This window comes from Podarcis bocagei, assembly GCF_964188305.1.
Source record: "Podarcis bocagei genome assembly, chromosome: 2".
Classification (NCBI taxonomy): domain Eukaryota; kingdom Metazoa; phylum Chordata; class Lepidosauria; order Squamata; family Lacertidae; genus Podarcis; species Podarcis bocagei.
The window spans coordinates 58,817,701-58,830,032 of record NC_138126.1 but is presented as its reverse complement, the minus strand read 5'-3'; the positions used below and the strand labels follow the sequence as shown (position 1 = coordinate 58,830,032).

General features: G+C 47.1%; 1 protein-coding gene across 1 annotated transcript in view; it reads left to right on the top strand.

The window, feature by feature from the left end:
- Positions 1–139: 139 nt before the first annotated feature.
- The window catches only part of MAPKAPK3 (MAPK activated protein kinase 3), a 79,447-nt gene continuing 67,254 nt past the window's right edge, over positions 140–12,332 (top strand). Inside the window, exons 1-2 of the mRNA XM_081177959.1 lie at positions 140–314; positions 6,009–6,395. Of these exons, the coding sequence (XP_081034085.1) occupies positions 6,171–6,395 (225 nt within the window). The 5' untranslated portion in view covers positions 140–314; positions 6,009–6,170. The remainder of the gene's footprint in view (positions 315–6,008; positions 6,396–12,332) is intronic.

The following is a 12,332-nucleotide window of genomic DNA, read 5'->3' as shown; positions in this document are numbered from 1 at the left end:
CCTCCGCCCGCCCCCGCCAGGTGTCCCGGAGCACGTGCTCTCCTCCCCCACCCCCTGCTCCGCACCACTCCCGCATGCCCCTCCCTCCTTCCTCCCCGGCGGGTGCCTCTGCCGGGACCGGGTTGGGCCGGGGAGTCACATGAGCGGCCGCCCAAGTCTGCCCTACGCGGCTCGAGGAAAAGCCTCGGCTGGGCCGCGGAGGTGGCGAGGCGCTGCGCGGCTGCTGGCCCCCATCCCCGCCCCTCCTTCCGTCCCGCTCGTTTGATGGAGCAGCAACAGAGCGACCACCTGTGAGGAGCATGCGCTTAACGCAGGTAATACAACACCCCCACCCTCCCGCCACCGGCATCTCTCGCCTTGCGCTTCTCCAACTGCTCCGCTCCCACGCTTTTGTTCTCTCTTCCTCCGCCCCCACCTTGGCCGCTCACCTGAGGAAACCTCCTTTCCTCGGGCTTTGCGACTTCGGTGGGTTGGAGGACTCTTTGCCTCGAGAACTATTTTTCTCCCTGGCAGTGCCAGGCAGGCCAGGACATATTTGTACCTGAGGCTTCCCAGTAGATGGTCCCCTCCCGCTTTCTCCACCGGGCCGCCTCCTCTCAGCCTAACCTAACCTCGTGTGGATATTGTGAGAAATAAAATTGGGGAGATCTCGTCCACCACCGCGTTTTTTCTCCTGTATGGTCTCCGGGCACATGAGGAGGACACAACTTTGCTGGGTCTGGTCGATGCCCGGGTGGAAGACTGTGTGGGAACCACGTGTGTACTGCCTTGGGTTTCGTGTGGAATAAATGTAAGGCCCTAGGAACAAATAAATAACATAGTAAGTGGTACTATGTTTATAAGCAGCTCAAAGTAAGGATGTAAAATGGCCACCTGTTCATTGCATGGTGCCTAAACTGTTTGCACCTATTTACATACACACACACACGAGATTTAACTTAGAAACCCCAAGGAAGGAGCAGAATCTTGAACACAGTCTCGACTCCAACAACTCATACTAAAATTTTAAGATAACTCCTTCTCATATACTTTAATCATCTAGTCCTGGAAACTTTACTATTTAAGGCTGCAGTCCTAACAATGACTAATCAGAAGTGCTTGCTCCCAGGTAGGTGGAGTCAGGCTTGCAGCCTTAATCTCTTCCCCCTCCCCACTTTTCTTTCTGCCTTCCTTCAGGTAGCTTCAAGGCACAGAATGAACTCAGTAGATAAGGCCACTGAGGTGTAATTATGACGTTTGTATCCCACCTTTCCTCCAAGGACATATGGCAGCATACATGGCTTTCCCCCTTCCCATTTAACCCCCTTGTGAAGTAGGTTAGGCTGAGAGACCGTGGATGACTGGCCCAAGGTGACCCAATGGGGTTGCAGTCCTCAACACTGCCTCCCTGGAAAGGAGGGGGTACCATACCAAATAGCTCACCTGTGGGTAGAGACAGGTCAAAGAGCAATGCTGGCCTGACCATCCGATGTGGGGAATAATTTGGATTAGGCGTCACATTATTCTGCTGCTGCCTCCTGGTGGGTGGGTGCTCTAGGTCAGTGTTTCCCAACCTTTTTTGGGCAAAGGCACACTTGTTTGATGAAAAAAATCTCGAGGCACACCACCATTACAGCCCCGTGACGTCAGCGCGCAGCGTCACGCCGGGAGGGACGCACGAAAGTGTAAGTTTCAATTTTTTTCCCTCCCCCTTGCCGGGGAACCTCCAAGCTTTGGGGGTGGGGGTGGGGCGGAGGCAGCAAAGCGAGGCAGGAAGGAGAGCGCGGCTTGGCTGGGTGAGCTTTGGCAGGGGCAGGGAATGAGAGCCGCGAGGCGGGCGCTGCGGACGGAGGCGCTGCCCGCCGAGCTCGCAGGCAGCCAGGCAGGCAGACGGCGAGAGCCCCGCGCTGGGCGGCCTCTCCTCGCCGCCGTCTCGCCGCCCGACTCACCCGCCTCCCTCCAGGCAACATCTCGCGGCACACCAGGCAACATCTCACGGCACACTAGTGTGCCGCGGAACAGTGGTTGGGAAACACTGCTCTAGGTGGCTGGCATACTGGGGTGGGCAGGCAGATAAATATCTCAGCAGCTGCCAATAACTTACCCAGCCAAGACATGCGGAAGAATGAACACTCTGATCCCAAACATGTTGCCCTCCTCTGGATATGTGTGTGTATGCTGTGCTGCTACTGTCATCAGTGCTACCTCCCTAGCACAGCCACGGTGATGAGCTTTCCTGGCTCTGTCTTTGAAGGAGGATAGGTGAGGAAAGCTATTGCCTGTCCCACCACTCTTTCAATGTGTTAACTAATCCAGATGGTTCCCCTCATCTCCTTGTTGAGCCAGCACTGTTCCCTGACCTTCCTTCACGCACAGGTGAGCTGCTTGGCATGCTACCGTTCCTGTACTGGAATTATTCACCTACTGTATAGCTGTGAAGTTGAGTGTTGTCAGTTTAGACCTTGAAGGGGTTTCCATGAAGCTGCCTAGAAACAAAAAAAATTAATCAAGTGAAGCTTTTTCCATCAGTGTGATCTGAGATGATGGAAAGCAGCACTTGGGGAAACTCTCCAGTACGCATCTCTGAAAAGAGACGAGGAGAGTTTTCCAGCTTTAAACCTGGCAACTTAAGCCTCCTACACATTTGCTTACTTAGACAAACAGGTAACCTTCTGCCTCGTTTGTTGTCAGAGAGTGGGTGGATTTGGGGTTGTCTAGCCCAGGATGCGGGTGGCGCTGTGGGTTAAACCACAGAGCCTAGGACTTGCCAATCAGAAAGACGGCGGTTCGAATCCCCGCGACGGGGTGAGCTCCCATTGCTCGGTCCCTGCTCCTGCCAACCTAGCAGTTTGAAAGCACGTCAAAGTGCAAGTAGATAAATAGGTACGGCTCTGGCGGGAAGGTAAACGGCATTTCCGTGTGCTGCTCTGGTTTGCCAGAAGTGGCTTAGTCATGCTGGCCACATGACCAGGAAGGTATACGCCGGCTCCCTTGGCCAATAAAGTGAGTTGAGCGCCGCAACCCCAGAGTCGGTCACGACTGGACCTAATGGTCAGGGGTCCCTTTACCTTGACCTTTAGCCCAGGTGTGGGGAACATATGGCCCTCCAGAGGTTGTTGGACTACAAAGGATCACACTTCAAAACGACCTTGACAGATTAGATAATTGGGCAAAAACAAACAAGATGAACTTTAACAGGGAGAAATGTAAAGTATTGCACTTGGGCAAAAAAAATAATGAGAGGCACAAATACAAGATGGGTGACACCTGGCTTGAGAGCAGTACATGTGAAAAGGATCTAGGAGTCTTGGTTGACCACAAACTTGACATGAGCCAACAGTGTGACGCGGCAGCTAAAAAAGCCAATGCAATTCTGGGCTGCATCAATAGGAGTATAGCATCTAGATCAAGGGAAGTAATAGTGCCACTGTATTCTGCTCTGGTCAGACCACACCTGGAGTACTGTGTCCAGTTCTGGGCACCACAATTCAAGAAGGACACTGACAAACTGGAACGTGTCCAGAGGAGGGCAACCAAAATGGTCAAAGGCCTGGAAACAATGCCTTATGAGGAACGGCTAAGGGAGCTGGGCATGTTTAGCCTGGAGAAGAGGAGGTTAAGGGGTGATATGATAGCCATGGTCAAATATATAAAAGGATGTCACATAGAGGAGGGAGAAAGGTTGTTTTCTGCTGCTCCAGAGAAGCGGACACGGAGCAATGGATCCACACTACAAGAAAGAAGATTCCACCTAAACATTAGGAAGAACTTCCTGACAGTAAGAGCTGTTCGACAGTGGAATTTGCTGCCAAGGAGTGTGGTGGAGTCTCCTACTTTGGAGGTCTTTAAGCAGAGGCTTGACAACCATATGTCAGGAGTGCTCTGATGGTGTTTCCTGCTTGGCAGGGGGTTGGACTCGATGGCCCTTGTGGTCTCTTCCAACTCTATGATTCTATGATTCTATGAACTCTCACTACTCCTGGCTAATGGCCAAGCTGGCTTTGGGGGTTGGGAGTTATAACAACATCTGGAAGTCCCAAGGTTCCCCACCCCTGTATTTAAAGACAGCTGTTTGGGGTGGCCCAGATGAAAGAAAGGAGAGGGTTCAGTCACCTTTAATACTAAAGCCCAGTCCTTTCCATGGCCCTTCAGTTTTTTCATGCAGAATACTTGTAAAGGTAAAGGGACTCCTGACCATTAGGTCCAGTCGTGACCGACTCTGGGGTTGCGGCGGTCATCTTGCTGTACTGGCCGAGGGAGCCGGCGTACAGCTTCCAGGTCATGTGGCGAGCATGACTAAGCCACTTCTGGCTAACCAGAGCAGCACACGGAAACACCATTTACCTTCCCGCCAGAGCAGTACCTATTTATCTACTTATACTTTGACATGCTTTTGAACTGCTAGGTTGACAGGAGCAGGGACCGAGCAATGGGAGCTCACCCCGTTGCGGGGATTCGAACCACCAACCTGATCGGTAAGCCCTAGGCTCTGTGGTTTAAACCACAGCACCACCCATGTCCCTTCAGAATACTTGTAGCCAAATTTAAATATATGTTAAAAGTAAGAGTATGGGGATATTTCCACAAGATGTAAGAATCTCCTTCAGCTTCCCATCCCAGTTTCCCCATGCCTGCTGGGATCTTGGGGCATTCTCAGGTAATATCTTCTCCAATCAGAATAGAACCAACATTGGAATCTGAACAGGAAGTATTTAAATGTTAATTTGGTACTATGGTGGCTGGATTGGTTATGCCATTATTTTGCTACCCTGTGCAAGTACCGACATTACTCTGATCTAACTCGCAGATATGATGTTTACTAAGTAAATGTCTTGTTTACTAAGTATATGTCCTGCCTTAGACACCCATGGTAACTAACAACAATGGCATATAAGTAAAATAAAACACAATATGTTACATGCAAAGCACCACTGTCTAAAAACAGTATCATGTGGGCTCTTCCCTTGTTTTTCTATCTTCATGGAGAAAATTCACCAGTTTTTAGTGTTGGCCCTCTCAAATATCCCAACATTCAGGAGGTCTGAGATGAGCCTTTCTTGAAGTTTGAATGCTATAAAGCTAATTCTCCCCCCCCCTTTTTTTCTTTCTTTTTAAATGCAAGTTAAGGAATGCAGTCATTCTTTGCTAATGCTATTTTTTATTTTACAAAAGTTTAGCAAATGCACAGTAGTTAGGAATTCAACAATAGCATTGTTTCTTGCATGGAACACAGTGAAAGCTAGGGCTTCACATGCTGAATTTGTGTGTTGTACAACTGTTAAATGACACACGTCCTTCCAGTGTAAAACGTTGGCAGCTCCAGGTCAAACTGATTGCTGCAGTCATGTTATGCCATGAAGTTACTATGTGAATTGTTTTGATTGCTTTCTATAAGCCACATGGCCTACTATAGAACCTGGAGAGGAATTGGTATGGAAAACTGTCCATTGTTCTCCTATTGATGGTTACAAGTCCTGAGACAAACTACCGCCAGGATCAGTGTAGGGTGATAAGGTGAAAAAGAGGGCAGGTTACTGCAGTTTATTTGGTAAGAAGAAGGTACGCCTAGTAAGCCACACCATGGTTACAGTTAGTGCAGTTTATTGCTTAGCAGAAGCTACGTCTAGTAAGCCACACATACTAAAATTCACTCTTTTATACAACCATTAAAGGCATAGCTGTCAGCTTTTCCCTTTTTTAAAGGGAAATCCCCTTATTCCAAATAGGATTCCTCGCAATAAAAGGGAAAAGTTGACAGCTATGGTTAAAGGTGCAAGAGCCCTATCCTTTTCTACTCCTGGCCACTCTTGATTGGAAGCAACTTGTTTCTGGATACCAGCTGGTGGAGAATAACAGTGAGAGAGTATTGCTGTACTCATGTCCTCCCTGAGGGCTTCCCATAAACATCTGGCTGGCCACTGAGAAACAGGATGTTGGCTAAATGGGACTTTGATCTAACATAGCAGGGCTTATGTTCTCATGCTTTTTATAATCAACAAAAATGCCTGTTCACTTTTTTTTTTTTAAAGGTGATCCCTTAGTGGAATCCTAGGAAATGGATCCAGGCTCCTTGAAATGTTTGTCTTGACCTACTTGATGGAGGTACCTTGCGGAAGACGGTGAATGTGAGGCGGAACTGGGCTGGGCTGGGTTGGCCACTTCTTTTTCTGAATTTGTTGCTTCTGCCTACCATGGAACAAGGCGAGAGTCAGCAGGGACCCCCACCCGAGGACCAGGAGGACAGCAAAAGCAACACAAGACCTTTGCCTGCTGGAGCTGTCCCTGTCAAGGGGGAAATAAAGAAACATGCAGTCACAGATGACTACAAAATCTCTAAGCGGGTGCTGGGCCTTGGCATCAATGGCAAAGTAATGGAGTGCTTTCACAAGGCGACAGGGAGGAAATGTGCTTTAAAGGTAAGTAGCTGTTGTTTCCAGACAAGAGTGCCTGGCGTGCTCTGGTCCATGGGGTCATGAAGAGTCGGACATGACTAAACGACTAAACAACTACAACAAGCTGTTGTTTCTCCTTATTTGGAGGCTAAAGACAAGTGTTGTGCTCTCTGCTGCAGTGGTCTAGATGCTCCTGAAGAATTTGAATTAGAAATTCTCTAAATTGCATGGAAACCTTATGTTATTGAGGGCCTAGTTGTTCCAAACCTTTAAGGCTTTTCGAAGTAGTCCCTGAATTAGTGTTTTAAATTACTAATTGTAAAATTATTTTGCTCCTTTGCGTGGGCTGAAATATGCTTCCTTCTCTTCTCTCTCTATTCCCTCCCCCCGCCCGGCCGGTGAGTCAGATAGTGATTTGAATTCTGATGATGCTACACTGTGGTGAACCGGGAAAATATTGCCTGAGTTACTGAGTTTAGCAGTGCAAGAGATCTGAGATAGAAACTAAAAAAATGCATTTCCAACAACACTTTAATGTGGATTTGACAACAAGACCAATAGTACTGAGACTCAACGACCCCTGTCTATTAGCACCCTGTTTCATTTAACGTCATGTTACATTTTTATTCTGTTAGAACTTACAGTCCTTTTCATTGGTGCAGTGTAACAAATGCTGCTTCAAGATGTATAACATATATTTCATACATAGTTAATATTGTGGTAATTTCCACTGCAGGGATGAGTGTTAATCCACTGCTATACTTTAAAGCACTTTTGGGGGAGCACTGTTGGAATGTTTAACAGAGTTTTGTTGTTGTTTTTTATTTGCCAAAAATGTTTTCAACAGATGATGATTAGAATAATTAAGTTGGATTAATTATTGAAAGAGTAAACATCCAATTATATGGTGCACTTATTATACTTATGGAACTGACACTGGTGACAAAACAAGGTCGTGACTAACAGGCTAGGCCAGAACCTTCCGGGCAGTTAAGGATGCTGAGAATGAAATCAGAGGGTGGCGTATACCTCAGCCTGATATAACCTTGAATAAATTATATGGCTAAGTTGCCATATATATGTAAGCAAGCAAACAAGAAGTGTAACTGCAGTGGAATATACTGGTTTGCCTAGATGGCTCCTAGTCATGATAGCTGTATGTTTTCTCCCTTATCCAAGGCAATATGCCTCTAAATACCAGATCATGAGTGGGAGAGCATGTTGTGCTCGTGTCTTGCTTGTAGACTTCCACTTGCCATCTGGTTGGCTGCTGTGAGAACTGAATGCTGAACTAGGTAGGACATCAGCCTCATCAAATAAGAGTCTTCTTATGTTTTTAGCTAGGCCTGGAGGGGAGGCATGAAATTGCACACTCCTCTGCAGGTGTCCCCAATATTCCATGAGCAAAGTTTTGGAGGATATGAGGTGGTGGGAAACAGCGGCGTAGCGTGAGTTGTCAGCACCCGGGGCAAGGCAAGTAATTTGCGCCCCCTAACCCGGGGCAAGGCAAGTAATTTGCGCCCCCCCCAACCCCTAACCTGCCGCGTCAGGTGATCTGAGGCGAGTTGCCGCTGGCGCTGCCGCCCAAACCACGCCGCTTGCCCGGAGGAGGAGGAGGAGGGCAGAGAGGCGAGGAAAATGCAACATGGCCCAGCAGCTGCAGCAGCAGCAGCGGAGGCGGGGCTGTGAGTAGGGGCTGCCTGGCGCGTCCTCCGCGGCCCTGACGCGCGGGGACCGCGACGAGCGCTGAGAGCCGCTGCCTGCCGGACGCCTTCAGCCCGGGCGCGCGCACAGCTCGTCGGTTCCACGAGACATGGGGCTCTGCTACAGCCTGCGCCGGAGGCTCTTCGGCGACTCCGGAGGCAGCGAGCGCGCCCCCTCCAGATGTTGCGCCCGGTGCGGCCGGCCCCCCTGGCACCCCCCACGCTACGCCACTGGTGGAAAGGAACCTGTTGGCTGTTAGGAAGATGGTGCCAGTGGCAGTACCATCTGGAGTTGACTTGCCAAGTGCTTCTCTTTACAGCACTGGGTTAAGGGATTGTCAGGTGGTAGGAGCTATGCTACTCTCATTGTGGCTGGCTGCCATCTCTTCTGTCATTTCTCCCCATCCATCCTTTGGTAAGCTTGGGTCAGGTGGTCACCAAAGGGCCATTGGAGGGCATCTTGACCAGGACATCATCATACTTGGCACTGCCTTGTCTTTGCTAAATCAAGAGTAAGTAGCGGATATATTCACAGTGCAATCCTTACTCAGAATTACCTTTGAGATCAATGCAGCTTACTCCCTAGTAGGTTTGAATATGGTTGCAGCCTGAAACTGCTGGGATTTTTGCACACCTACCTGGAAGGAAGCACCACTGAAAAAATGAAACCTTTTCCTCAGTAGACATGTATAGGTTTGTAGGGTAAATCTCTTACGATCTGTCTCAAGTGTAGTAGTATGGATGTGCTTTTTTTATATATGCGCTTAGCCCATTGTATGTGCATGTTGATGCAATTGAATGTCACATCAATATTGTGTTACCTGATTATGCTGCAGGCTGGACTTGATGTGCAAAGAAAGATGTTAACCAAGTCTCCATGCGTGCTGAGGCACCTTTTCATATGCGTTTTCTTGGTGTTTTTAAAGCTCCTCATTCTTCAGACAAATACTACTGCAGATTGGTATAGGCATCTGTAGTACATAATCTGCCCTTTTGTACCCAAAGAAGCAAATTTAAGGCTTCGATCGTATACTTGGGAATAAGACCTTTTGAACACAGTGGGTCTTGCTTTTGAGGAAACATGTATAAGGTGAGTCTGTTCACTAACATTGCCATTTAGACACCTTCACCAAGAAGCATGTCCAGCTGAACTCAGTTGGGCTTTCTGCTGAAAGAACATGCATAAGAACACACAAGCTTGGGTGACACAAGTATTATTTTCACCTGAATGAATACGCCAGTGTGAGGCCATCAAGATGTTCTTGCACAATGTTGGTTACCCCTGCCCTATATTTATTTTTGGGCTCTTTGCAAGGTCATTCAGTCACAATTTCATAATTAGAAATGCTGCTCTGTTTGCAAGGCTCTGCATGCAACTGTAACATCTAGGCTGCGATCCCATGTAGCATATAAACTTATTTGGAATAAGTACTGTTGCTCGGTGGACCTTGAGAGTAAGATTGCAGTGTTGAGAGACTGTTGAGCTGGATCTCCACAGAGAGGCTGAAGCCTGGTTCTCAAAACAGCAGATGAGGGGGTAACTCTGTACCTGAACTGTACCACTTCATACTGTCAACTGGAGGGGAGGGTTTTACACAATGGGATGCTACACACAAAACAATTCCCTGCACACAGTGTGTTAAGTGTTAAGCAAAGCACATTCCTTCTGCCACGCACCCTTCAGTGATTTGTAGTTCAATCCTCTCTCCCTCTCCCTCTCCTTCCTTCCCATATTTTATATAATATAAAACGTGATAGTATCATTATTTTTCACAGAGAAATGCTGATCAATTACTTTCTTTATGTTTATTACAGCAAGAAGCTGATTGCCCATACTCTTATTTGGCCTCAGTTTATTTGCCGTTAACCATAAACGTTCACATATTCATTCATTCTCCTAACTAGTTGTTATAGATCCCTCTCTGTGTTAAACAAACTAGAATTTTGGGGACATTTTTTCACAAGTGACATTAAGAGCATCTTTAGCATGGAATAAGTCAATTGGGTGTGTTTAATAGTGGTTATGTTAAAAGAAGATTTGTTTCAAAATGTGTATTCTAGTCACTGTAGGTTTTTCATTCACTTTGCATATTCAAAACTTAAGATGCTCATGATTTGTGAAAACTGTGTCTTGGCATAGTAAAGGTCTTGTTTCTGATCAATTTCTGTCACACCTGGGAGCCTTGTCTATACATATTGATGTTGATTCTAATTGTGTATCAACAATAATATTGGAAGAGAAATGTGCTTCCATGGCACTAACTCCAACTCAATGTTGCTATCTACAGTTAGCAGCAGGGTTGGGAGAGCAAACGACAATCCTGTTAATCCATATCCTAATTGCAGTTGTTTCCTCTGGCCCTGTGTGAGTATACAGAATGCTGAAATTCAGGGTTCACTCCAGGTTTTGTAAGGCCCTTCAGATGCTGTTGACCATGGTATTCTCCTGGATCAGTTCTGTGAGTTGGGGGTTGGATGCACCATTTTTCAGTGGTTCTTCTCTCACCTGTACGGCTGGTTGCAGAGAGTAGTGTGAGTGTCTGTGTGTCAGCACCCTGACTGTTAAGTTGTGAGATGTCACAGGGCACTATTTTGTTCCCAGTGCTACTGAACATCTATGAAGCCATTGGGAGATTTGGAGCATGATGTCTTCAGTATGCTGCTGACACTCACCGCTATTTCTCTGTAACAATTGAATTGGGAATAAGTCCAGAATTGGTGCCTGGATGTGGTGGCAGGCTGGATAAGGGCCAATAAACTGAGGCAGAATCCTGGCAAGATGCAGACCTTACTGGGTGGTTCCTGGGTTTGGGAAATTTGGCACTTGCCTTGTCTGGACAGTATTGCACTCCCTTTGAAGACACAGGTTCATACTGTGGGGGTACTCCTCGGTTTCATCTCTGTCGCTAAAGGCTCCATTGGTTCCAGCTGGAACCCCAGCTGTAGCCATTCTTGGACAGTGATAATCTGGCCACAGTGGCCATGCATTTGTCTACTCAAGGCTTGACTCCAATGCAATTGCTGTGTGACTGCCCTTGAAGTTGATCTGGAAGCTGCAGTTAGTGCAAAACGTTGTTTTAAGGATGCTATCATCAACACATTACACCTTTATCAAACCAGCTGCAGTGGCTGCCTATATGTTACCAGGCCAGGTTCAAGGTGTTTTTACTTATTTTCAACTCCCTGAACAACTTGGGTCCAAGCTACTTAAGAAGCCACCTCTCCCCTTACATCCCTCCCTAGCCACTATGTTCCATGGTAGAGGACTTCCTGGTGGCACCAAGAGTTCCTACTGTTCGTCTTGCAGTCCACCACTGGTAGAGCTTTGAGTATTGTAGCCCCTTAAATGTGGAATTCATTACCATCCGAGATGAGGCACATTCCAACCATCTACTCTTTCAGATGCATGCTCCAGGCCCTTTTATCTACCTAAAGCTTTTCTGAATGAAATATTAGATTATTGCCCAGTGACCATCTTCTGGTGTTGTACTATAAATTTTTGTGTATATTTTACACTTATCTGTGGTTTTCTGGGCACTAGTCTGATACTTTATAATGTTAGTGTTTGATAGATATTTTAAACTAAATAAGACACACCCCATCCCCCACTTCCTTGGTAAATCTGCCTCCTCACTGCCCTTAGCACCAGCTGCTGGTCCTCTTTCTCATCATAACTTCTGTCTGCTTGCTTGCCCCCAGCAAGCAGGCAGTGTGGCATCTACTGCTCCACTTTCTCACCACCACTATTGTCTGGGGCAGAGTGAGAGGTGGAGGCTGTTGTCGGTGGTCTCCCTGCTGGGATGTGACACCCTAGCAGATGTGGGACCTTGCTGACCTTGGGTTCTGGCCAGGGTCACAAAATGACTTGTCTAGACCTACTAAATTTCAGTCTTTAATGACTAAAAAGAGAAGCCAAGAGGAATGGCATTGCTGGGAGAGCAAGTAGCCTTTCTCAATGTCTTATTCACACCCTCTTGAAAGGATTATATATGCAATTTTATTCTTTTTCAAAAAATCACAACTTTAAAATAGTCCCAGCGCTATCATTTGAGCTCATCTTAACAATCCCAGATAATTATAAGTAGGAAGGAACACTCAATACACAATAAAATACAAATGCTTTCATTTTGTGTTTTCATCTTTGTATTCAGAAAGTAGGAGTGGGGGAAATCCATTATTTGCAGAGATACATGGGCACACACAACCAGATAATCTGCACCAGTGCTCTGAGATCCAAGGTGGTTTCTGTTGCTGGGAA